Genomic DNA, 27,932 nt, shown 5'->3' with positions numbered 1-27,932 from the left:
GCCAACAGTTGATCTGGTGTATAATCCTAGAGTACTTAACTAATTTGTGTGGATGTTTGGGTAGATAAATGTGAAGTGAGTGGTTGGAGAATAATTATTAAATAGAAACCTGTAAGCATCTGGAAAACAATCATCTGATTAAATAGTCATAGGAAATTATTCAGTTTGTTTTAAGGAACAGAAGTAAATCCAAATTACAGCTGTTGGTTAAGTCTCTCTGATCTCCATTAAAATTCATATTGAAGAAAACAACTGCGCCTTAATGTGTTTTGTTATTTTACAACAGTGGATGACAGTAAAAGATCCACCTTCGTCCATAAATATGTTGGAGTTTAATATTTTTAGCTTCCTCTGGATTGTCCAATTGATTTATAACCACAGATCTCTGAAAGCCTGAGGTTTTAAGTCAACTTAGATTAGGTAAGGACTTCAGTCTGATCAAAGGCTTGGCTGTCTGTTGGTTCTGCATGAAAAATATCACTGCAGCTAAAATGTGATAATTGATTACAGCAGGCAGAACTGTGAACAAAGTGTCTGCTGCCAGGTAGGTTAATTTTGTCCAAAAAGACCAAAACTGCACATAAACAAAATATGTCAGCGAGAAAATAAAAAAGAACATCATAGCACTTTGTTGCCATCAAACATGAAATGAAACAGAGTTAATATCAGCCCTTTTAATTCTAGCAGATAATTTTAAAGTCTATTTTCTCACTGTGATACCTTGTGGGTGGACAAGGCATATCACACTGGAAGCAGAAATGTAAAAAAAATAATGACGTTTTCTGACAAAGTAAATAAGAATAAACCAGCGTTTAGGTGTACTGTTTTGAAAGCATGAAATGCCCAACATTAATCTTGAGCTGGTTGGATTCACCCACTCATGACTGGCACAAGCCGGGGAAAGCTCACGCGTCGCCCTGCATGGCTTAAGCACTGTGGGACTCGGCTTACAACTGTCACGAATGCACACCACATTATTATCTCAATAAGCCACACTATTTTCCCTTCGTCCTCCGCTGCCGCCACCAAGCAGACAGAGACTGGGTGGAGATAACTACAGACGGAGAGAGTGACCCAGAACTGTCAGGGCCCTTCCACAGTGGGCAGGGATGGGCTCCCGAAGTGAGCATATGTCCCCAGTATCATCCTCAACCTCTTCTTTTTCTTGGCACCTTCATTTCTTCTGGTGATAACTTGTGGTTCAGCTCAGCCGCAGCCACTTGATCCAGCCTTGCTCCACATAACCAGTGTAATCCCCATATCACCAGGCTCCAAAAGGGTAGATCTGCTATATAGTTACTGGGTGGGTTTGATGTGTTCCAATTCAATACACTTGCAAAGAAAGATTAATTATCAAAAATAAATGCAGCCCTGGAGGTGAAAAAAACTAGTATTTTACTAGACTTTTGAGTTGACAGAAAAGACTACAAAGTTTGATAAACGATAGCTTAATGATACTGTATATCTGACAATGAAAGGTGATGAATTGATTAAAATAAAAACAAAAGAGCAAATACAGGTCCTTTAAAAAGTATTTACAACTATTTTTGTCACCCCAAAACCACAAACAATGCATTTTATGTGGATTTTATGCAATAGGCCGACACAAACATGTCTATCATCTGAAAATGGCGAGATAATGGCACAACTGCAAACCTACCAGGACACTGCAGTCTGTTTAAAATGATGAGGAGAGCATCAATAAGAGAAGCAGCCAAAAGGTGAAAGGTAATTCTGCAGGAGCTGCAGAAATTCACTGTGCAGTGAAGAGAAGCTGTTGACAGGACAACTATTAGTTGTCAACAAGAAAACTGGTCTTAATGGAAGACTGCAGTTTGTCACAAGCCTTGTAAGGGACAAAAATATGGAAGGTGCTGCTCCAGTCAGACGAGATTAAAATTAAATGTTTGAGCCTACTTACAATATAAATGCTATGTGTGGTGGAAATCTGGCATTCCACAATACCATTCCACACCATCCCCATTATAAACATGGTAGTAGCAGCATAATGCTGTGGGGATGCTTTTCTTCAGCAGGGAGGCTGGTAAGAGTTGATGGGAATGTGGATTGAGACAAATGCAATTCAATCCTGAGAGAAAACCTGTAAGAGGCTCCAAAGGCATGATTTAGATCAAAGCATGTTTCTGTGTAAGAATGGTCCAGTCAAAGTCCAACTGAGAATCTGTGGCAAGACTTACAAATTGATAATCACATAACTTTTCATCTCGAAAAACAAAAACCTGGTGGATGCATACTCAAAAAGACTTGCAGCTGTAATAGCAGCAGGTGGTTTTATTAAGTATTGACTTAGAGGGGATGGATATGTGTGCACCGTAAGCTATTGAGATTTGTAAAAAATAAATTGCTTTTCCCTTCTAGTTAAAATTATTTTACATTTTTGCATAAAATCCATCAAGGTTTGTGGTTGCAGCATAACAAAATGTGAAAAAGTTTGAGGAGTTATGACTACTTCTGAAAAGCACAGCATAGAGAACCAAACTTATACGCACGGCACAAGTTCTCCATGTTTCTCTGTAAATTGGTATAAATTCAGAGTGCTCTCACATTCACCTTGTTCAACCGCAAACCTGAAATCCTTTCGAGACAAAGTCATAAAAAAATACTGTATTTATCTGAAAAAGCTGCATGGACCACATTAGTTCTGCATCTTCCAAAATCCACAGCTGTGATGAACAGGGAATAAAATTCCTCGGTCATGATGCATTTCTGCTCTTAATGTTTGTGTTTTGAGTTTACACTTGCATTATGTAGTTTTGAAGGCTGAGGGGAAAAGAATTTGAAAACATTTTTTTAAAAACACTTCAAATTTTTTGCACGAGCAGTTCTACTGATCCCATCATACTTCTGCGTCCTGGAGCTGTACATAGACAACGAAGCACAGGTAGACCTGGTGAAACTGGATAGTTAATGTGAATTCTATTTCTCACTTCCCCCGAATAGATGAGGAATGTTTTATTCATGACTCCAAGGGACAGCAACTTGTCTTTGGTAAATTAATCTACCTCCTCTCATCCTGCAGTTATCTTCTAACTTTCTTTTTTAAGTCTCCGTTCTGTGAAAAGTTCTGACGCAGCTTGATATTTATCAGAGCGTCTCTATTAAAAAGGAGTCACACACATTTTACAGTCACTGACTCATCTGCTTTTCAAACATTGGGCTAAGAACAGAGCCTGTTGGTGGCTTAATTCTCTACAAAACAAAACGATGTCCTGACTGGAGCTGCTCCCCAGATAACGATCGTTCAGACTGTGCAAACAAATACTGATCACATCCTATTTAACAACTGCTTTCTCCTGTGCAACACATCCAACACTCATCCGATTAAGGCTGTTGGCTGGAGTTCTACAAATTTGTAGAATTTAACATACGGATATCAGTATGTTAAATTCTGTCCTAGATAATGATTCAAGCTACAGCTGGTAGCATGAATCTGGAGGAAGTGACCCAAAAAAATTACAAACAATATTTTGGTTTGTAGCTTTCAGGCAGTTAGAGGTTAATGTTATTAGAAAAATGGCGAGTAAGGGAACATATCTCTGGATTTATTGTAAGAACCTACGACAGAGCATTAGAGTCATCTGGAGAGACAAAATGAGGAAGCATTGTTTTGTTGTTTACCTGTTTTAAGATTAAAGATGAAATGACGAGAAAAGAGCATATTAACAATACATTTGAAATAAAAACTGACTTATGTAAACGTGCAACTAACTATACCTTAGAATACAATTTAAGGAAGAATTTCTTTCTTAAATTGTATTCTATTTCAACATATAAACATCTTGTGGAAGCACATTGTTTAGGAGCCTTTTCAAGATATTAGTTTGCACTTTATGATCAATATTTTGACTTTATTCTGAAAAGGAAAAGAGAATTGACTCCAATACTCTTTCGTAAGGAACCAGATATATACAGACACTGGATAAAAAGACACGTTTTTTTCTCACCTGTTAAGAATAAGTTAATAAATTAACCTATTATTAATAGGTTAACAGTAAGTTTGTCGAATTGGCTAAATCCCAAAATAAATCAGGCAAAGCATTAATCGCACCTTTTTAAAACTGTTAAAGGAATCTGGACTCCATTTGATCCTGAACTTGTTCTACATTGTAAGGTTTTCATATTATTGGTTGGACATTCTTATTATAGTATATATGTTTTAACTTTTTTCCTTTTTACATCATGTTTTAACGTTTATGCTGTATTTCTGAATCCCTTTGCAAAAAAGGTGCTATAGTGAATTAAATTAACTGGTTTAAACCATAATTCGAGATTTATAGAACACAAAAAAGCACATTTGATATTTTTATGGACAACCATACATAGAAAACAATAAAACCAAAATATATAACCTGGTCACAGCTAGACTATACTATTCCACCCCAATGACCGTCAAACTTTTCATAACGAGCAGCATGACAAAAAACCCACAAATTTCACCAAAACGTCTCTCAGTTGAGTTCTCAACAGAAAGACACTTTAAAGCTGTAGTACAACAGGACTACTTTAAGTTGTGCCATAAAAAATATTACTGATATAATTAGGGATTACATTTTTAATGAGAAATAGATCTTTACAAAGTTCAATCAGAGGTTTCTCACCAACCTTGATCCCAAACTTGAATATGGTAGTAAAATATCTTGATTATTTATCTCATTAAATCTTCCACACAGAAAGGTACATCCACCTTTATTGAACATGTTGCTACAGGGTTTAAAATGCAATAAGCAGGGAACAGCTGCCTGTTGAGAACTCACCTGCCCATGTTAAGTCAATGAGTCTTTCTAATAAACCAAACACACCTTTAACAGGTATCTGTATTTATTAAAGGATACAGATAGCTCAAATTTGCCTTTACATTTTTAAATGCAAATGTAAAACAGGTGAGGGTAGTTTATTTAGTACTGTTAGAAATAGTGCCTGCATGAAAGTTAAATTTAAAAGGATGGGTTAGTAGTTATTGTATCTGCTATGAAAAAAACAAGTCAAGAAGCTACAGAAGCAGAGAGAGAGCAAGCCTCACCAGGTCATCAGTCAATACAAGGCCAACAGTATGTAAAACCTAAACAGAACTTACCTGATGTAATAGTCATTCCTGATAAGCAGTAGATGCTGAAGGATTGACAGAAAGTAGGGCTCCGAAGCGGTGTCTTTCACCATGTTTGACAGGAGATGGTAAACTTCATTCATATCAGTGACAGAGCAAGGTTAGGGAAAAACAACTTTTTCTTAAATCAGATGGCTATAAGGCATTCAGTTTGACAAACTTATTTAACTTCTATGAACATTTAAAGCTTTATTATAGTTTGTTTTCATTAGAAGCATTTTTTTCTCAAGATTGCAGCTCAGCTTCTCTGACAGACATCACACAAAAGTCAACAGATAAATAATTTCTCTTTCCTGTTGTCTCTCAGGGGAGCTATGACAGACTAAACTGCTAAGTTGAAAACGGGGACTGGCATTGAAGGAGGCTCCCACAGGTTCACCTGTCATTCCAGACCTTTCAAGAAATACGAAGCTAATTACATAAAAAAGTCAAAGAATGCTTTAATTTTCTACACCAAAAAGTCTTGAGAATCTGATATTTTATATGTGAGGCTGAACCCATATATTGAAACTGGAATGCACGCAAGAGCAAAATGTTAGGCTATTAAATTTGCAAAAGGTATTGATTGTGTGTCTTAGCTTTGCTCTCCAAAGGAGGATCTAATGATAGCTTGACATCTAAAGCAACTGGTATATCTAGCAGGACTTTTAATACTTTAAGATTAAATCTAATGAACAATACATTCTCATTTTAAGTATTTGTTTCGACTTTTCAACTGCTCAAAGAAGATGTAAGAAACTGAAATTACAAACTCAGAAACAATGCATGTTGCAGGAAAGGATGTGCATAAACAGTATAGTAAAAACATACTTCAGATAATTTTCTCAAAGTGAATCCCAAAAAAAGAAAATAATTTATAAAAATGTGTAACTTTACTACCAGAGAAAGCAGAATTTAACCATGGGGGCTCATCATATCTGTTCAGAAGTTTACATACACTTATCATAGATAGCTTTTAATGATGCACATGAACCAATGTTTTTCCAGGGTGGAATGGCTGTATGACAAACAGCTGCAGTAATTTCCCAAACCAAGAATTGGTTGCAAACATTTGAATTTGTGGATTTGAGAAAGTCCACCGAGGTTGAAAATTATACATGCAAATTATACATTTCGATGACAGGAAGTTTGCAAAGTTGGCTAAATATGACCATGGTGAATCAAAAATAAAACTGAGCTTGTATATATAAATAAAACTTTGACCCAAACTTATGCACCCAATTCATGTCATTCGAAATCATTGCAGTTGCACGTTTTATTACCAAGGTTTAAATAAAATGAATAAAAGCCCAAAATAATTATTACATTCCTGCCCATGATGGGTGTAAGTAGACTTCTAAAGCGACAACGTAGCCTGAAGAGAGCGTGCTCTGCTACGCCTCCAGAAATGACTGAAATCCAAGCATAACTCATAGATCTTAACAATCTGCATTAAAATATTTAAACAAAATACCCACAATGTCATCAACTGCCACAGGCAACACACAGATGCAGAAGAAATGTGTTCGTGATCTATGGGTTGGTCCACTTCCCAGATCCCTCACTGCATTTGGAAAAGATCAATGCTTTTAAAAGCTGTTTCACCGTTCTCCTAATCAATGTTAACAGTGCCTGTAATTAAAATGCTTTAAATTATTTTTTTTTTTTTTTAGAAACAGAGAGAGGAGTTTAAGCTCTTCTAAGGTATCATTTCTCTCCCCTGCACTACCTGCATAAAAGGCCCGGCAGAATGATCAGCCTTGTGAGATTCAATTATAACCACCACAGCCGTGTTTCAGAAGAAGGGAGAAGGAGCTCGCCCCGGGAGAGAGCTGAGCTACATTCATCTATCACTAAACTTCGGACATAACCCTGATATAAAACACTGAGCTCCTCAGTGCCCACCCCTTCACCCAATCGAAGCTCGTTTCCTCACCCTCAGTTTCTCTCCATCTCTTTATACTCTCTCTCCAAATAATGAATAAACATGAGTGGCAGTCAAGTGTGATGTAGGCCAGTTATAGAGGAGTCAATCAATCACCATTCCACAGTTCATTAATATTTATTAGGGGCCTGGAGTCGTCTTCTCAGCACCTGGACCTGGAGCTGGACAGAGGGTAAAGAGTCTCTTCAGGTTAATATTTATGAAACCGCTGGGAGAAACAAGTCATGTGCAATGTTCAGGTGGTAGAAGTTCTGCCAGTGTGTGTGGGTTCCATGCAGACAAAAGGACAAAAGGTAACCTGGGTTTTCCAATCAGGGCCATACCTCACAGATCAATACCACATTGTCTTGGAAACAAACATTGGACCTTCTCATTTGTGAACCTGCTGAAGCACATCATTAATCCAGCTACACCCCGCAAACCATCTCTATGCACACACATGCAACTCCTCCCCTCAAACTGCCACTCACAGTGGCACTTTTATGCTCTTACAAGAGCTGCGGGCAAAAAAAAAAAAAAAAAACGGTTGCAGGAACGAACATCTACATAATGTCAGAGTGTAGTTCGTCTGCTCACAATGTCAGCTATTCATACTTGGCCTGAGAGAAGATTTCTGAATTATTAAAGAGCTCTTCTCTCAGATGCCAGAAGAAGTTTGCCACTCAGGACTAAATCTGTGCTCCTCTTATTACTTGCATGTCGAGATTTCTGAGCCAAATGCTGGAAAGCTAGTGATAAAATGTTGTTTGTATGAACTGGTGTGAAGAAACAATAAGTACAGCTACAGGTGAATCTTAGTGAATAAGAACATAGCCAAAAAGTTGTTTAATTTCACCATTTCAGTTCAAAAAGTGAAACTTGTTAAATAGATTCATTACCCACAGTGTAAGTTTTCAAGCATTCATTTCCATTAATTTTGACGGTTATGACTTTCAGGTAATGAAAATCCAAAACCTCAACCTATCAAAAATAAGAAAAGACCAACAAAAATTATTTTTAATACAAAAATATTACTTTATGGCTGATACAATCTTGGGAAGACTGCCGACTCCCCCTAGCCGGGGGGTAAACCACAAAGGGTCATTGCTGGCTGTTCAGAGTACCTTTTCCAAGTAAGCTGATGTAAAGTTCAGTGGAGATAAATAGTATGGTAGAAAACGGCACACAGGAAATATGTCTATTTGACGTGCAGTATCTGCACTTAATATTTTGTTGGGGCGTTTTTGCATGAATTACTGAATCAGTGTGGTCTTACATAGAAGCCATGGGCCTCAGGCACTGCTGAGGTATCAAGAGGCCCCGGTTGCTTGAATAGCGGCCTTCAGCTCATTTGCTTTTTAACTAAGGTCTCTCATCTTTTACTTGACAATACTTCATGGAGAAACTACGGAGTACAGTGATCCCATGGTCGTTTAACCAGGTATTTGTACTTTTGGCATTGTGGATAGGTGTCAAGTCCTGAAAAAAAAAAATAATTATTATTATTATAAAGCTCATCAGCTGAGGGAAAAATGAAAATGACTTTCTTGGGTACATTTTTGTCACACTTTTTCCTTCCAATAAACTTTCTGTTGGCATGCTTGAATACAGCACCACGTGATTACGGTGTGTGTCGAGGGTGTCAAGGACCATCTGCTGAACAACTGAAGTCAGTTGTCTTGACTTTTATGGTTTACCTAATTTCCCTTTGGAATTAGTAAAGTATTTTTGAATTGAATTCTGGCCATAACATCTCATTACTGTATTAAAAGGCCCTTTTTAGTGGTCTTTTTTGAAAAACTGAAATAAAACCCTGAAATATATTACTGTTGTGAGATCAATCTATATCACATGAGTTTCACTCATGTTATTGGGAAAATTACCTTATTGACCTTAAAGGTACCTTAAACATGATAATGGTATTTCTTACTTTTGTCTTGTGTTTTACTAAAGTCTTTAACAGAGGAAAAAAAAGTAAGGAGAAGAGGAGAAGGATCGGAGGAGATGAACAAATGGACTGAAGAGGTTGTAGGTTAAGATGACTGAGTTATTTACCAAGTATACCTGTCTAGGGATGGAGTGGGATATTGTGCTTTGACTCATTTAATCCTCCTCTAATGAACAAAGCCATGAGGCGGATTTAGCCTGCAAAGCTGGACCAACCGAGAATACGCACCGACTCACAGCTACTTCTGCAGGACTGTACATCACACCTCTATGTATCAACACAAAAAACAAAAGGATATTCCATCTCAGCACGGATGTCATCCAGGCGATGGGAAAGTTCAATAGCGTCTTCGTCTTTGTTCTCATTGAACACCTTCAGCTGGATGTCCAACTCTTCTGTCTTTTTTATCTCCTGAAAATCAGTAAAAGTTTTGGAGTTCATACAGTGTGATATAAAACACAAAGTAGCATGAGGCTTAAAACATCTCGCCAGACTGTTGCATTACTTTAAACTGAAATGCCTTTCAAATGTATTCGCCATGTATACCCCATTGAAATTTGTCACATTCTGTTAAGTTACAACTAAAAACTACAAAGCACCTTACTGGATTTTGTGTGTTATGTGTATATCTATGGAGTGTTGGTGGAGGCAGCATCATGCTTTTCTTCTTTTACCAGGAACAGGAAACTGGTCAGAGGTAAGAGGAAGATGGACGGAGCTAAAACAGATATCTGTTAGAGGCTCCAATGGACATGAGACTGGGGTAGATGTTCACCTTCCAGCAGAACCAATGTCAACATACACTCTGAACTATAATAGAGTGGTTAAAATGAAAGCATAACCATGTGCTAGAACGGCCCAGTCAAAGTCTAGACCTGAATCATACTGAGAATCCTTGGCAAGACCTGACAATTATTGTTCATAGATGCTTCCCATCCAATCTGACAAAGCTTGAGCTATTTTTTCAAAAACCTGCAACTGTAATTTCACTGAAAGTTGGTTCTACAAAGCACTGAACCAAGGTGGCTGACAACTATCCTATCTACAATTATGCTCAATTTATACTTCAGCATCATTTGTCTTTCAGCCAACAATTATGCACTACCTTGTTGTGGTTGATCACATAACTTCCAACTAAATACCTTAAAGTTTGTGGTTAAAAGTTGACAAAACGTGAAAAACCTCTGCAAAGAACAATAACTGTCCTGGAAAAAAAGAAAACAACGATTTCATCGCCAACAGTTTCCGACAGCCAATTCCTGCACACCTGTACCAGCCACAAGGGGACACAGAGGTGCTCTTTACAACTTCCCTATGAATCACCAGCAGTGGAGTTTATACACTCAGACACAGCCAAATGTAACCCAATTTCTGTAGGTATCAATCACCTTGCACCATTTTTAGGGTGCACCATCTGTCCTTAGCAACCAACACGGGTTTGCAGGGAGATGCACAAAGACACAAAAGTAAAGGAAGCAGAAAAGGAGGGGAGCCAAACATAGACGGCCAAGGACTATCAGAGCAAAACAAATTGTGCTTTCTTATCCTGCGGACTTCACTATTTCTTAGCCAACAACTACACACGCCTGAGCATAACTCATAATTAGATGAAAGTGTCACGCTGAATGTGGGCCATAAAAGTGGTAAATGTGGGATTCATACACGACTGTACACAGAGGCTCTTTCATATCAGGGGGGCAGAAATGGAGATAATTAAAGTAATGACTGTAAAAATCAACAGGAGCAGCTGGGATGACTTATTAACAACCGGCTCTGTGACACGTTCACCCCACTTGCAACAAATGAGAGTTTGAGTGATGAGCTGGAGCTCACTCGCCTTCGGCTCGTGTGAATGACCCGTGTGTGCAGAGGTGCGAGCTCTGCATCACACTTTCCATAAGCCCTTCTACTACTAATCATGCCAACTGCTTTAAATTTTTTCTTTGTGAATGGAAGAAATCACTTCCATTTTATCAAAAATCAATACAGAAAAACAATAAAACAAAAGGATTCTTTGATTTAATTCTCTGATTGTAATAAAAACAATGAGAAATTACTTTTAAAGTTCTAAATGCGCAACATTGAAAGGTTTTTCCAAAAGGCAAAGTAATAAACAAATAATTGCTTTGATATAGGAATTAATTGAACCAAATTAACTTCTCGTTGATCTCACTTGACAGATCAAGAATATGTTAAATGTTTAGGCCACATCCTCTTCAACAAAGTCAGGGTTTATCTACGTCTGATTGCCGGTTGCTCTCTGATAACTCACAGGAAGGATCTTCTTTAAGCCGCATCGGAGGAACTCGTTGCGTAGATGTATCCGGAAGTCCAGATCATCGGGCGAGGTGACCAGGGCATTAATCAGCTGCATACAGGCTACCTGTAGATCAGACAAATAAAAAGATAACTTTTTTGAGGAAAGCGGAAGAAGCTAATGGTAGAAATTAAAAGTCCAACTATAATTAGAGATGCACTGATTAGGCTTTTCTTGGCAGATGCTAATTTCTGACTGACTCTAAAGTCTGAATTGCGGATTTGGATTCTTTGCCTCTCTCTAGAGCCTACACATCATAAAAGAAAAAACTACATATTCTTTGATAGAGGTAGTAGTTTTAAACAGTAAAAAGAATTACAATATCCCAATTTGTGCCTCGAAGCATATGTACCTGACCTTTATGTGATTTAAACTAACCTATGAAAAAAGTTTAGAAACTGGAAAAATTGGCAGTTCTTATCTTTAAGGTGTTTAATGAATTTAGGACAAAAGAAAAATTTGATTTTAAGAGCACCTGATCCCTGATCAGAGTGGAAATCTGTCCAATTGATTGGTGCATCAAAATACATTTGTGTTTGGTCAATTATTTCTATGTTGCAGCCATGCTTCTTGGCAGTAAATTCTCTATTGTTGGAAAGCCTGTTTATTTCCCTTTGAAAAGTGCTTATTTGTAAGAAAAATGCATTTGCGGTGTGAACAGCAGGGTTATATATGCGACTTGTCAAATCCTCTCTGCCAACAGCAAACAGCTTAATCTACTATTGACTCCAGTTTTGTGTCATTTATTACATTGGTTGATTGAAGTTTGAAGAAACAAGGGATATTTGGCTATTTAACAATTCCTCCATTTAAAAAAACAGTGTGTGTGTGAGAACCATTCAAGACAACAGCCTCCTGGCACGTCCTCCTCATGCTGCTCACCAGCATGAGGATAGCATCCCATACCTCAGCCAGCATTTGTCGCAGGTCAGGCAATTTGATTGTGTTGGTCTGTTTAGCAGGAACAGCATGCCTGAGCTGATCCCACAATTGTTCAATGGGGTTGAGGTCAGGGCTGCAGGAAGGCCATTCCATCCTCTCCACTCTGAAGGTAATCTCTGATGAACCCTGCTCTGTGGGGCCAAGCATTGACATCTTGTAGGATCGTATTTGATCCCTAAGAATGGAGATATTAGATTGCCACTGGTTGCAGAATCTCATCTCAATATCTTTCTGCATTGAGATGGCCTCAATCATGACAAAACATGTCCTTTTCCCAGGTAGGGAGACGCTGCCCATACCATCACATTGCCACCACCAAAAGCTGCGATGTATTGACAGAGAGGATTTGGCAAGATTTTCATGGGTGCACACACATACTATGGATTTCAAACAAACAGATGTGTTTTCCTTACAAATGAGGAACCTTTTAAAGTGACATTAACAAGATTTCCATCAGTCTAAGATTGATGGAACTGTTTATGCAAAATTTATAATGTTTGGTTTATGTTGCTTAATGATGTGTTCTGTTAGTCAGTACTCGTTTCATTATTGTTCTTCACAACCTAAACTGCAATACTGAGGAGAAAAGTAAAGAAAGAAACGGAAGAAATGTGAAACACAGTCCAGTTCTTTGAGTCTATTGACTAGATGTGCATTATTAATGGATATATTGGAACAAGAAAGAGTGAAAAACGAGTTTGTGTGCAGCGTGGGTGGAGGGATGGATGAGTGGGGGTTAGGAAGAGGAAATAGCAGATGAATTATAATGAGTAGTAAGGTGTTTCTAGGGAGCTAGCCATGGATGAGGCACTTTTCCTTTGATAGACAATCGACAATAGCAGGCTGAATGAGTCCCATGGACAAAATCTGAAATGCTGGCTTCTTAAACCTTGACCCTGCAACTCTATGTTGGTGTGTGTTATTAATAAGAGTCACAGCTGAGCTGATTCTTTGGGGCTGTCATATCTGTTTTTGGACTCAAAACCTTAGATCCTGTTACTGCTTCCTCTCACTGTCAGTTTGAGGACCTCTGGGGCAGAATTTCTCTCGTATAAAGCGTTAGACAAGGAAAACATGAAATAATCTTAAAACAAAATTGGTATAGGAAGAGTTGAACTATTTTCACCTTTTTAGGGAGAATCACTGTATTTTTATTTGATTTTTTAGCCTGAACTACACTAAAAAACACATTTTAATCACATTAGCAAAGTCTAGCTGTGCAGACCATCATGGGCTTTGGATTTAAAGTCTATTAATTTCCCCAAAACCCCTGCATCAGCAAAGCATTGTAATTTACTCCACAATTAGCAGAGCTTCATTTCATTAATGGCAAAATTTAAAGGAAAACAACAGCCTACTAATAAAAGAATATCTTGTTTCTCCTCCACCGCCCACCTCATCAGTTTCTTTCATGACTTTTTTCATGACTTCTCAGGCCCTGCAGCTAAATCTAATTCCTTAAGTAATTCCTGGCTTTGGACTCTTAAAAAAACATGCTTCGAGAGGTGTTGTTGTTGCTGTTAGATAGTTTTTTTCCCTGTTCCTGGAGAACACTGGTGAAGATGAGGAGCGGACTGCTGCTTTGTTGCCCTTTCTCACACAGTCCTCTGAGATTTAAGTTGACAGCAACAAAGAAAAAAGCAAGAGGAAGTATTTTAGGGATGTGAGAAAAAAAGATAAGTAAAAGCAGCAAGAGGAAACATGACAAAGAACGATGGGAGCCAAAAAAACAAACAAAGAGGAGCTCAATATCTTTGTTTTACTTCATCTTTTTATGTGTTTTTCCAAAAGGAAAGGAGCCATTCGGTGAAGGCGCTCAATGAGGCAGGTGTTTTCTTTTAATAAAGAAGTGGCAATGGAGCATTCGGTGAATTACAATAGCCCCCTGATCACATCTTGTCATGTGGACAAGTTGACGTGAAGACAGAAAGAATGAAAGGTGTAGTAATACAGCTGAGATTGAGGTATAAATGGACTAAACACAGCATAGAGAGGCATAACTGTCAGTTTGAGTCATGTCTGCTCCCATTAGGATCCTACAGAAAAATAACATGTTCTGTGAACAACACTGTCTGCTTTGTGTCCACTGTGGACATAAAACAAGAACTTTCTTCTAAGATTTTTTTTAATCTCAGTTTTAGGTTTTCAGGCAATTATTTTTCACTGCGCCACTTCACAGCAGTGTTAAGGTATTTGGATCATTGTGAGGCTTGTTGTTTGATCGTGCTGCGTGCATGGCTAATTACTCACCTGGAGCTGTTGGGCCTCGTGGTTCTCCAGTCCCTCCACAATCGGAGCAAACCGCTCTTTATTGTTCCTCTCTGCAGCAATTGTCATGGCAGCCAGAATCTTATCCAGGCTGGGAAAAAGCAAGCAAACACTTTCAACACCTCACAGACAAGACATTGTTTCACAATTTAAGGCTCAAACACAAGCCTTCTTATCTGTTCTCATGTGTTGGTGTGAACGTTTACGGACCCACGCAAATGCAACTAATTATTTTTTTTATTTGTGTGAAATCCTCTCTGTCATTGCTGCAATAGGCTATTTGGACTTCACCTTGCCGTTACCAAGGTAAGCCTGAACAACAAAATAGGCTTTGGCTGCAAATGCGGCCTATTAAAGTGCCTGTAATAAAATTTATCTGGTTGACTAATGTGAAAGCAAACCTATTGAAAAGGCTAAGCAAATGAGTGTTTAAAAGGGCTCGAGGCAGCTCATTTTAGAGTACATGATCATTTCACAGTTTAAATTGAGAACCAAAAATTCCCGTGTTGCAAACACACTGAAGTAGAAGTAAACAGATGCCCTTTGAGTGATAATCTGAATTTGATTGAAAAATCATGTGCATTTTGAGTACATGTGAGCTATAAAAACTAGCATAAACTGAGCTTTAGGTTTTGAGACACATTCTCCCTGATTTATCCAGCAAAGAAGTCCCACTTGATGCACACGCACCCATTTACACCAGGTCTCTGGACTTCACACATGTTGTCCCCTTGCAAATTGTCTTATATTTTATTTAGATTTTATGAGAACAATAAAAAAACACTACATAACTGAAGTGAAACCAATTTCAGTGTGGGGTTTATTTGAATTAATTCTCCTTGACTCTGACGCCCCTAAATAAAATCGAGTGCAATTAACTGCCCTCAAATATCACTTTCTAAGTAAATTCCTTTGCATATTTTACTCTCAGTGTTACTACAGCTGTTCTGTGAAGGTCTCAGAGGTGTGTTGGAGGACTTCAGAGAACTAACAGCATCATGAAGACCAGGGAGCACATGGGGCAGGTCAGGGATGACGCTGAAGAGAAGTTTAACGCAGAATGAAGTTATGAAACAATATCATGGTGCAGATTCTCAGTCATCTAGGACATGACAATTCTAAATGCTAAGGGTAACTAGACAACATATTTTGTTTCTTGAAGATGTTTTGCCTCTCAATCACTGAAGATGGTGGTAGTCAGAACAACCGCACTAATAGGGCCACTGAAGTCACTAATGGGGCATTGAGGACACAAGTCCCTGACCCTATCCTCTATTTAGCTCAGTGTTTGAGCCGTTGTTGCTTGATGATCCAAACATATCCCTAAAGATAGCATGCAAGTTGTTCTGTTCAAATATTCCAAGGTGTTTATTGCTGGAAAAGCACCTGGGGAGACGGGTCAGGGCTGCAGAGTAGGTTTTGGAATGATTGAATCTGAGGCCGCCTCCTCTGTTCAGTGTTGTTTTTTTTTATGTTGAACATCGACAGCTTCTTTCAATCTTCTCTCAAACCACCTGTATTCCCTGTCCAAAATTTGCACATTGCTGTACTCAAACAAGTGCCCCTTGTCCTTGAGAGGCAAAAGAACCACTGATTCTTGACCCAATGGGTTTGGCTCTTCTGTGTTGAGACGTCCGTTTGTGTAGCTACTGCTTGGTTTCTTCAATGTTGACGCCTGAACGTTCCTTGCTGTACTGGTATACCATACCACTGAGCTTGTGTTTGGTAATTTTATTTTTGGGTTAAACCAGTCTGTCTGACACTGCTGTTGGGTTTAAAATGCACTGGATTATGATGTTTAGAAAATATCAACAACTCTCCAACACAAATTCTCAATTTACACTACATTTAAACCACAGTAAATGCAGAAAGGTGGTTCTGCAAAGTATTTTCTTATATGCCTTTCCGTACAAAGTAGTGCATGATTTTGATGTATATTTGCCTTTCGTCCCACAAGCATAACAAACGTGTTGAAGTTTGTGGTTGTAATGTGTTAAAATGTGAAAAAGTTCAAGGCTCAAAAGTTGAAGACTTTCGCAAGGCACTGCAGATGTGCAGAAACATGTTTAATCAAACAAACCAGACACAGTTGCCGTTGCATCTTCTACTACCTTTGTGATTAGCAGTTGATCAGTGAGCAGGGGAGATCAGGGGTCTGACCAATAGGACCATATGTGCAGAGTAAGGCTTACATGGAGATAAATGGAAGAAGCCTGTGATAGACATTACAAAGTCACTGAAAAACATGACAAGCCGCATACTGAGCAGCTTTAAAGCCAGTTCAGACGTAGCTACAAAACAGGCGAGATAGATCTGCTTAACTTGTCGTGTTCTCTTTTGATGCTGTCAGCCAAAGACGGTGCTGAACATGAGTCAGAGTCACAGCACTGGTTGGTAGCGAAGTTTTGGAGCAGAAGGGAAAAAAAAGCGACACCTCAGCTCCTTCGGCTGTCACTTCTACAGGATCCGGACATTTTAAAGCACGGCTACGATTGTGGCATAGACCTTTATGTTCAACCTATTTTTAAATTATCTGAGTGACTGGATTGAGTGAATAAAGTAATGTGAGACATAGAGGGGAATTCAGTGTATATACCACCACCATACGGTTATAACAGCAGTGATGCATGTGTTTATATCAAACCTATGTGGTGACTGAACAGAACACGACTCTAATTTACTCATAAACTGCATCAGTGCACTGACTAATGAAGTGCATCTACCTGCAAAAGTGGTTGTAAATTGAATAAAAGTATCCTTCAGTTGTGATCTGTATTATGAAAATATTTTGCTAACTTCAGCAGATAACGTCTTTATCTTGGTTGGCCTGAGTAACAATGTGTTAATTTTCATCTCATATTTCCATTAGGAGACATCCCTAGCTTGATGCTGTAAAGGGACATTACCTAATAACAGATTAAGTCATGATTCCTGTTTAGAGTTGCAGAAAATGTCCTTAAGAAACTATATTGTCAAGCAGCTAATTATTTCAATGCCTACACACCATATGTGGGCAAAAGCAAATTATTTAATTTAAGTAATGTTATTAAATATGAAAAAAAGAAACACATTAACTTAGTATAGTGGAGTAGTTTGATTACTCATTGCAAATCATATCATCATCGCGACATCCTACAACATTTTTGCTTGCTGTGTTTTCCCAGTAATGTGCAGCTTTAGTCCTGTTGTCACTGCTCTGGAGCCTGCTCCAGGCAGGGAATGAGACCAGGTACTATAGAGATGAGTAAAGGTGCAAACAGTTTATATGAACACAGAGAAAGGGAAGGAATTAAATAGATGTAAATAAGTTAGCAAACTTCAAGTTGCAAATGCTGCACAACGGCGAAATTAATCTGCTAATTGGAACATCATGATCTACATTTTTTAAAACTTCATCTGATAAAAATATGAATAAAAAAAGTATTGGATCCTTTTGGACTGTTAATTTAGTTCAGGATGATGAACTATGATTGAGTTTTATCCTGCGTGCCCCATTTTAGATGCCCAGAAATTTAAGACACATTTGCTAAACTCAGCTTTTTTTGCTTTTTGAAAATGTGGGTTTGTTTATTTCCTCAACTGCATAAAGACTTGACTTTGAGCTGTTGTTATTCTAGTCCGGCCCAGTGGGAAACAACAGAAACGCTCGCATAACTCCAATTTAAAGGCTGTCAAGCAAGTTGTGTCCAAAGAAAAATAAACAGACAACGCTACACCGAACAATGAGACTTTTGCACTGAAGTTATCTGTAGATATAGTGTATGATGGCTCACAGTGGATAAACGCAGTGTGGATATTAACAGTGGGGAGTAATCTATGTAAAAACATATAAATAAACAAGGAGAGTGGACTGCAAAAGCAGTACTTTCTATCTTTTCTGTTCAACATTAGAAGTGTAAGCACAGTAAAGAGCTTCCTATTTTTGTCCTCGGTAAGGATTTCAAATGGTGTAGCTCAGGTTACCCACCAGCTAAGATTTACTGAAAAAAGATATGGCAACACAAGCAATTAAAGAGCTATACAACTAAAATGTATGCTGCTGTTTAAAGAAAGTGTATCCCTCCATGCCAGACTGGATTAAATAGAAGTGTGTATTGGACTGGACAAACCTAGATCAGTCCTTTAACTGTTAATATAGATTTCCTTTTAAAAGGATGCACACTCAGGGCCTCAGATGGCTTTTCAGAAACAATAAAATATTGAAAACTGCAGCACCACAAAGGTTATAAAGCTTGAATGTTTTAAAACAAATGCCCACCAGTACGTAGGTTGCTTTTCCTAGGTGCTACAGCTTTCACGAAACCACACAAATGTAATTTTTGGAGTTTAAGGATGACCCTCATGTGATGACATAGCCAGAGTAAAGATCCGAAAAGGTCAGTTGTTGCCATGTGAGGTGTTGGTACTTTACTTGTGCTTTAGCTGGGTTTTTGGGAGTTATCTGGCCAAAAGATAGATCTATATAACAAAATCACACAAAAATCATCAATGGAAATCAAATTTATTAACCAATGGAGGCCTGGATTTGGAGTCACACACAAAATTAAAGTGGAAAAACACACTACAGGCTGATCCAACTTTGATGTAATGTCCTTAAAACAAGTTAAAATGAGGCTCAGTATTGTGTGTGGCCTCCATGTGTCTGTATGACCTCCCTACAACGCCTGGACATGCTCCAGATGAGACGGCGGATGGTCTCTTGAGGGATCTCCTCCCAGACCTGGACTAAAGCATCCGCCAACTCCTGGACAGTCTGTGGTGCAACGTGACGTTGGTGGATGGAGCGAGACATGATGTCCCAGATGTGCTCAATCAGATTCAGGTCTGGGGAACGGGCAGGCCGGTCCATAGCTTCAATGTCTTCATCTTGCAGGAACTGCTGACACACTCCAGCCACATGAGGTCTAGCATTGTCCTGCATTAGAAGGAACCCAGGGCCAACCGCACCAGCATATGGTCTCACAAGGGGTCTGAGGATCTCATCTCGGTACCTAATGGCAGTCAGGCTACCTCCGGTGAGCACATGGAGGGCCGTGCAGCCCTCCAAAGATATGCCACCCCACACCATTACTGACCCACTGCCAAACCGGTCATGCTGAAGGATGTTGCAGGCAGCAGATCGCTCTCCACGGTGTCTCCAGACTCTGTCACGTCTGTCACATGTGCTCAGTGTGAACCTGCTTTCATCTGTGAAGACCATATGGCACCAGTGGTGAATTTGCCAATCCTGGTGTTTTCTGGCAAATGCCAAGCGTCCTGCACGGTGTTGGGCTGTGAGCACAACCCCAATTTGTGGACGTCGGGCCCTCATACCATCCTCATGGAGTCGGTTTCTAACCGTTTGTGTAGACACATGCACATTTGTGGCCTCCTGGAGGTCATTTTGAAGGGCTGTGACAGTGCTCCTCCTGTTCCTCCTTGCACAAAGGCGGAGGTAGCGGTCCTGCTGCTGGGTTGTTGAGGAGTGGGTGTGGTCCTGTCTGATCTTCTGGAAATACATGATCAGTTCTTTTGTTTTGCGACATCCAGGGTCAGGTTGTTTGCTAAGCACTAGTGCGACATTTCCTCCACGCCAGCCCTGTATGCTGTACCCTGTACGCTATCTCGTCACTGATGAGACCAACCAGTGTCGTGTCATCTGCATATTTGATAATGCTGTTGGTTGGGTGGGTTGGAGAGCAGTCATATGTGTACAGGGCGTACATTAGAGGGCTCAAGACGCAGCCTTAAGGGGAAACAGTGCTGAGTGTGATTGTGGAGGAGTGGTGGGGGCCGAGACTCACACGGCCTGTTAGAAAGTTTTTAATCTGTTGCAGGTGGTGAGGATGTCTGGAACGATGGTGTTAAATGCTGAGCTGTAGTTCACAAAGAGCATCCTCACATAGCTCTTCTTGTTCTCTAGGTGGCTCAGCACTGTATGGAGTGTGAGGGCGATGGTGTCCTCCGTAGATGGGTTTGCCCTGTACTCAAACTGGTGGGGGTCGAAGGAGGAAGGGCAGCAGTCTCTAATGTGTTGGGAGACTGAATGCTCTAGGCACTAAATGATTACAGACGTCAGGGCGAAGGATCTGTAATCATTCAGGCTGTGTGACAGGATTTTGGGATGGTGGAGGCATTGAAGCATGTGGGAATGGTAGCATGTATCAGGGAGGTTTAAGAGTTAAAATTATTTTAATTCAACCAAAAAGTTTGTTTCTGAAAGAAAATTAGAAAGACCTCTCTCTTTAAAGATAACAGAATATAAAAGTATTAATTGTGAAGAAAAATATACCTTTTATTAGCAGTTTCTTAAAAAACAGCATATCAAAAATGATTTGCACACTTTTCAACACTCAGTGGAAAAAATATTTATAGGCATTCAATCAAACCATACTTATAATTGCTGAGCAGCTTTGTCCATGTTTCCACTTGTATTTTGTGGATGAGCTTTTGAGGTTGGAAGACCTCTTTGCCATTACCCTAATCTTTACCTCCATCCACAGACTCTTTATCATATTCAAGTCAGGACTCTGGCTGAGCCGCCCCATAACATTGAGATTTCTTTCAGAGGAAACATGGTGGTGAAACCTAAATTTGCCAGTGTATGAATGAATAATAATTAGTGCTTAATTGTACCTTGTACTTATGAATTTAGAGATGTTGTACACAGAATAGCTGATGGCTGCAATTTTAACACATTAAATGTCTGTTTGCAACATTAGGCTTTAGAGGCATTTTTAAGAGTATTGTACCTTTAAATTATTAAAAGGGATCAGCAACCTTTACAATCCAAAGATAAATGTTTGCCATCGCAGATATCATTGTGCTGTGAAAATCCTATACAAGTATTGAATGCAAGCAGAAAAGAACATTACTTTTTTATTACTTTATTAATTTATTGGTGATTTACAAGTTAAATAAAAGGGTAATAAAGTTTTTGATCAGTACCTATACAGAATTTCAAAAGCACAATTATTCCAAGTAATTTTTTCATTAAGCAGCTGTTGTTTTTGCCGTTTCCTTCTAAACGTTTTTTCTTTGTCATTTCTATTTTTAGATTTGAAAACAGACTCTCTTTAACCATACAACTGATCATTTTATACAGTATGTATTAATCATCCTGGTTTGTTTAATGAGGTCATGTAGGTTTTCTGGCTCCGGACAAATTATATTTAGTAAGAGCAAGAATGGCTCTGAATTGTAAATGTAGCTCATCCCTGATAGAGTTGAGGACATTTTCATGGTCTGTGTTCATCATTCAAACTTATCAGAACCTGTATACAGTGGGCTTTTTAATGCCTTTTTGTCTTCCAAACTTAAGATCCTACAAGTCACCTTTTATTAACAACCTTTTATTAATGGTACTCTGCAGACCTGCAAATAAAGCCAATGCTTCTGACCTTTAAAACCGTGGAAATCTCATTATCTGACAAGAGTCTCTGAGGAGAAGAGAGGCTGTCCTTTGCCAGCTGATGTGTTACATGGACAGTGTAAAGTGATCAGATATAATCCATTCAACTTACATGTTTTCTTCTCCAATGATACAGATTGCTGAGAGAATTTTGACAATTTCAGTCATCATGTTGGTCTGTTTGGGGTCGATTGCTCTTGCCAACAGCAACAAGCTACGCTCATCTCCCAGGATCCTTTGCAGTCCATACTGTAAAACACAGAGATGGGGCAAGATAGAGAAGATGTCCATTGGGTATAAAATAATGAGAGCATTTACATTCATGGAGGACTTTCACTTCAAGTAAAATATAAAATACAAAAAAAGCTGGTATGTATGAAGTTATAGTTAGCCCTAATCTTCTTTTAAAGAGGTACAATGAGGCCGTGGGAGGAAATGGCAAGGATGATAAATTGATTTAATTCAGGAAAGGATTGCAGGTATGAATACTTATCGTCTCCTGTACCTTTTAGCACAATTGCAGGACTGGGTTGAGATGACCACGTGTGGGGGACTAACTCCACAAAAAACAATATCAATACTGCATCTAACCTTAAAATTTAGGCCACTTAAGAGGAATGAGCAAGATCTTCCCAAAAAAGGGATAATTAAAAGTTTAGAAACTTTAAATGGACAAATTAGCTGCGGTTTACTGCTTCATTATCCTCGGCCGGTCAACAACAAGATGCAAATAAGGTTGGAACCCTTACCACCTGTGCTAGTTTTACATATTTACATAAGCTCCAAAAACATCTTTTATGTAGAAATTCCAGATTTTTCAGATTCGGCTTTCCAGAGCTTCAAGTCATTTGTGTTCTTCTGAAAATGTAAAATACTAAAGTTCACTACAAATTAATGAGAAAATTTTTTACAGTGGATGGGGTTAAAATATGTAATCAAAAACAACAAGACAGACAGACGGTAGGGCAAAAAGGGTGGGAGAACAGTAGGAAGGAAAGATACAAGGAAGAAAGACGATACTTCATTTTCCCAAGTATCGTCTTATTTATCCAAACTTTTCCAGACCTGGATAATATTGAAATTGAATTTAATATTTTATCATACTTCTCTAGACTGTGTTGGAACCAAGTTTTTAACCCGGTTTTTGGCCTGCAACTCAATTATCTTTGCTTTTTTAGTGGTACTTAATGCAAAATACAGGAAAAAAAACAAGATCTATTGAATCAATCATACAAAGTAATCCAAACCTTATTGTTCATGAAAGCCTTTAAGCACTGGATAAGTTTATGCTGATTGCGTTTATCAATATTCTCTTGCCTGCAGAAGAAAAACAAGACATTTTAATAAAACATCCTGGTAAGGGTTTGGTCTTAGATAATGACACAGACGTGGCAAGTTGGACATGTTAACTTACTGTTTCTTGTCCAGAAGTTTATCCAGATTATCCAGAAGAAGACCAAGACCCTCATGACCAAAGTTGTTGACCCAACTAGAATAAAACAACAAAAAACCAAGAGAAAAATATCAGACCAAATCAATATTCAGTCTAAATAGCTTCCCTGTGATGCACTGAATGCAAGGTTGATTGAAAAATAATTAACCACAAATAAGACTGTATTTCCCTCCTGAATGAATTTTATTACTTGTTCTAAAAACAGAGGTCACTCAGAATCACTCACTTCTAAGTTAAAGAATCAAAATGTACAAAAAGAAAATATGGAAAATAAAAATAAAAAAGTAAGCAAATTGCGTCGGACCCCAGATGTTGGCAGCTCACTGAAAGCAGAAAGTGCCATTTTTTACACTTGGTTGCCATCTATTATAACTGCATCTGACACTCTTTAAGTTTAACATCAGTTGTTTTGATGTTACTGTGTGGTCTTGTACTTTAAATTGTCTAACTTTCTTCTTTATGTTTTCTTGTGTGTAAAACTAAAGACTATTTGTGGACAGATGACAAGTTTAAGTTTTTTTTTTTATAAAGTTAGAATGCTTGCACGTGAGGTTTGAGATCCCCTGGACTACACTTTCCTTTTTCCCCTCCGTTTTACCCTAGAACAATAACATTCAAAGTCAACCATGCCCTCTCCATGACACTGAATATATTCTGTTTCACTCAGCCTTTACACTGCAACCATTTACACACAAATGAGTAACCATCCATCCTAACCAATGCTCTCGATGCAAAGCAGTTTGCATCCAGGCCCGACGTGAGCAACTATTGCACTGTGCCAAAAGATTAAGCAATGCAAGTAAGATAACACTGTAATCGATAATGGATTGAGAGAGATAATTGCCTATAAACCGCAGCATATCAGAAGACGGCAAATGATCCAGTTCAGATGAGCCTGTTTGTTTAAGTCGGGTGCAGAGTGGAGAGGTGGCTGCGAAACAACCGAGTGGTCGTAGCCAGATTATGCCATTAGCTGTACTTGTTTTCGGGCCCTTAACTGTCAATGACGCAAAATACATGAAGCAATTTTCCAGCATCTAAGTGGCATAAGTCAATGATTTATCCTGCTTTTTTGACAATGATTTGAAGTAATAATGGTTTGGGTATTAAAACCATTATTATTGACTCACTGAGTCGTAAGAGACCCTCAATTAGAGATGAGATGCATTTGCCTCAGGAAGCAAATAAATTCAAGCTGAGGTATTTCTTTAATCTGTGACTAAATAGGAACTAAGCAATGACTCCCTGTCCCACATTTCTCAAATTTATCTCATAAACAAGCAGAGTCTATTTATAAGATGTTAATATTGGATTTTAGTGAATTATCATGTGCATTCTTAATAAACTCAAAACAATCCAATGTTCAGAAATGGTCAAAAGCTTTTTACAAGGATATGTTTTCTGATCTGATTGTTTCATTTAAGCATGTGCTGTGCAAAATCTAAAGGCTGCAGAAGACATAATAGAAATAATTTGTAATATGTATAATAAATAATATGTTTGGGATACAGAAATAGGACATAGACTTTACAACAAATTTAACTGGACATGGCAGCAGGAATGCAGGCTTAATTCTCAGATCAAATCTTTAGGTGAAAAACAAGGGCCAGGGCTTGTCCATCCCTTTTTGCCCCAACAGAACCATAAGTCTTGCTGCAGGTTGCAACATAATATAGTTCCCCTCAAGGATTTAATGCACTAAATGTTTTGGGCCCTCTCTACATCCCAGACAGCCCATCATTCTCTGTCCCCTCCTGCATGACTTCAGGTCATTTGCAGCTTGCCTTCTACATGCCCCAAACGCTTACAAAGAAAAATATCTACAAAAATAGATGGTGCACGTACACTGCTTGTCCTGCAGCTATAAAAAAAACTCACCTTATTAAAGAAACTGGCCAACTACACAATAATTTCCACCAACACTAAGAAAAACTACCTTAGCAAAAACATTCTGTATACCACCTTATTAGAAGCTTCAAATTAGTTTTAATGATTTTTTTCCCCTTAAACACAGTGTAAGCCCCATTGTTTAACATCAAAGTAATACACATTTAAGCATCGCCCATAATCATTGAACGAGCGCAAATCCTTTCAAATCCAGGTCATATTTTTCACTCCTAATGTGAGCATATACTCAATGATTTCATTAACTTTGGGAAGGACTTACTCTTGATATTTATGTCTGTAATCCTCTGGTTAAGTACCACAAAGATGCAATGATACTTATTTACCAGGGAAAATTAAAAAAAATATATATGTTTAGTTTAATGGAAGCAATTTTCTTTCCATTTTATTTTGGTTCATTTCTGCTCACTTAACCTGATTGCATTATGTTATCCTAACAGGGATATGTACAAACAAGACAAAACATTTCAGCTGTCATTAAATGTTTTTTATGTTGCCTTGTTTCCTGAACATTTCTGTTCAAGCTTAAAATACTGCAAAGCAGAGATGTGCTGCCTTTCTGTCTGAACTTATTTGTTTGTCTTCAGTGCAATCCATTATTCAGTCTGGAGATCCTAAAAGTTCATCTTTGATATAAACTGTAAATATAGCCAAAGTGAGATCAGGTCCATGAGTGTGTAAGGAAAATGTTAGTACACGACTCAACGACAACAGAACCACACTGTGTCCCACCTCATGTTTGACTGATCACGTCCATTTCGTTTGGAAGGCTCGTCTGAGGATTGATTTCAGTATATAAACCACTTTTATCATTTTATCAGGGCTCAGCGAGCAGCTTTGTTACTGAAAGCTTCTCAGCACACACAATGTTACATATTGCATTACATACCAGGCTATATAACTGCCCCTCTGTGGGTTTAAGGACCTGTTTGGTGCTACACAATTCCAGTTGTACTTTGCTGTGGCATGCAACAAATGGATCTTTACAATACAGCTTGAAACAAAGCAGCACCGGTATTAGCTTAGTGATTCCGTCAAAGTTCAGTGTGGAGGAGGACCCAAGTGTGGACTTTCTGGCAGGAGGCAAGAAGGTGAAGAACTTAAGTAAACTTTGTTTTATTAACAAAAACAAATCGCTGCAGGGCAGGACAATAAATATTCAATCCACATTGCAAATCCAAATAAAGGGGCAGGCAGAGCAGTGCATGATTATACCGACAAGATGCTTTCAAAATAAAACTCAAAGTACCAGAACAAAGAACCCTGAAACTAGACTCAAACTGCAAAATAAATCAAAATAAGACAAAGAATAAATAAACTCCTGATTTAAGCACAGGCCACACTTGCTAAAATGTGATAATAAGTACACTGAATTATTTTAAATGAACACCTGATCAGGTTTAAAAACAGTGTTGATTAATGATATATCCAACTGTTATCTTGTAGAAAAGTTTCAAACAAATATTGTGTTAGAAAAGGTGAGCATATGTAATAATCCAGAGCCTAGAATTAGATTACAGTGGTTAAAAGCCCTTAAGGTAGTGATAAACATCTGCTATTTATACCTCCGACATACAGAACTGAACTGCTGTGGTCTAAAGAGCTTTCTAAGTCAGAATGATATTAATGACTTAGGCTGGAAATATAAATATATTAAATAAATCCTTTCCATTTGTGCAAAATCATCATGAAATGCTACTGATTTTTGTATGACAGTAAATTTGCCCACATTAAAATATATTATAAATATTCTATTCAGAAATAAGTGCTGCTTATACTATTGTTACAAATGTGAAATTAATGTATCTTATTAGGTATCTGTAGTAGGGCTGCTAAGACTAGTCATCATAATTGTTGACATTGAATACAAGAATTTATTGACATGAATATTTTCAGTCAATACATAACAATTAGGAGTTTATCTTTCTTAATTTTAAATTTATTCAAAAATGTGACAGCCACTGGCCAAGCTGGGCTCCAGTCTTTGGACAACTCAATCTGAGCTACAGTTTTAGTACAACCATGGCAGATAAAGCATCAGCTTCACTGTTAGTTGTTTAATTAAATTGGTAAAACGTTTTCTATCCTAGGAAACCCATTCGATTGCATCGAGTCACTGACTTAATAATTGACTTGATAATTGGAGAGAAAGTAGCAGAGTGAGGAAAAGTGGTCAGTATGTCTTCCAGCAGGCCTCACTACAGCTCAAGAAAAGTGTTTTAAAGAAAGCTGTTAAAATTTTGATGGCTCTTGCATATATAAAAAGGATCAGCTCATACATAACTGAGGTATTAGAAAACTGTTGAAGAAAGCAAAGGAAGAGAGAAACTCCCAGGAATCTATCAAGATGTATCAAGTGTCCGACATTTTATATCAGAGATAAATCTAGATGTTCTCTAAAACAATTGTTTTAGAGGAAATTCAGGCAAATGTCAACTGAAACGTTTTCACACTGCTTAGCTCCAATATCAGGACTCACAATCCTGCTGGCTGGTGCTAATGTTTAATTTAATGTTTCCTCTGAAAAGTATTCTTCATAAAGTAATTCAACACCTCATCAGGTTACAAGAGGAAACTCATCCACTAATCTGAGTTTGAAGCTGAAACCTATGCCACCTCGGGACTATATAGCTGGTCTCAGCAATCCACAAATGTGATGTTGGGTGTAGCCAAGCAAGCGG

General features: G+C 38.3%; 1 protein-coding gene across 5 annotated transcripts in view; it reads right to left on the bottom strand.

Moving 5' to 3' along the window:
- Positions 1-27,932, bottom strand: part of diaph2 (diaphanous-related formin 2) — a 555,642-nt gene that overhangs the window by 376,445 nt on the left and 151,265 nt on the right. For all 5 annotated transcript variants that reach the window (XM_047353019.1, XM_047353022.1, XM_047353021.1 and 2 more), the window contains exons 8-14: positions 23,308-23,382; positions 23,141-23,210; positions 22,006-22,142; positions 14,486-14,594; positions 11,249-11,359; positions 9,275-9,387; positions 5,096-5,212 (exon numbers count right to left, since the gene is read on the bottom strand). In XM_047353019.1, coding sequence (XP_047208975.1) covers positions 5,096-5,212; positions 9,275-9,387; positions 11,249-11,359; positions 14,486-14,594; positions 22,006-22,142; positions 23,141-23,210; positions 23,308-23,382 — 732 coding nt within the window. The remainder of the gene's footprint in view (positions 1-5,095; positions 5,213-9,274; positions 9,388-11,248; positions 11,360-14,485; positions 14,595-22,005; positions 22,143-23,140; positions 23,211-23,307; positions 23,383-27,932) is intronic.

The sequence above is a fragment of the Girardinichthys multiradiatus genome, chromosome 23, assembly GCF_021462225.1.
Source record: "Girardinichthys multiradiatus isolate DD_20200921_A chromosome 23, DD_fGirMul_XY1, whole genome shotgun sequence".
In the NCBI taxonomy this organism is placed as follows: domain Eukaryota; kingdom Metazoa; phylum Chordata; class Actinopteri; order Cyprinodontiformes; family Goodeidae; genus Girardinichthys; species Girardinichthys multiradiatus.
Note: the sequence above shows the minus strand (reverse complement) of the source record. Positions and strands in the feature narration are given on the sequence as shown.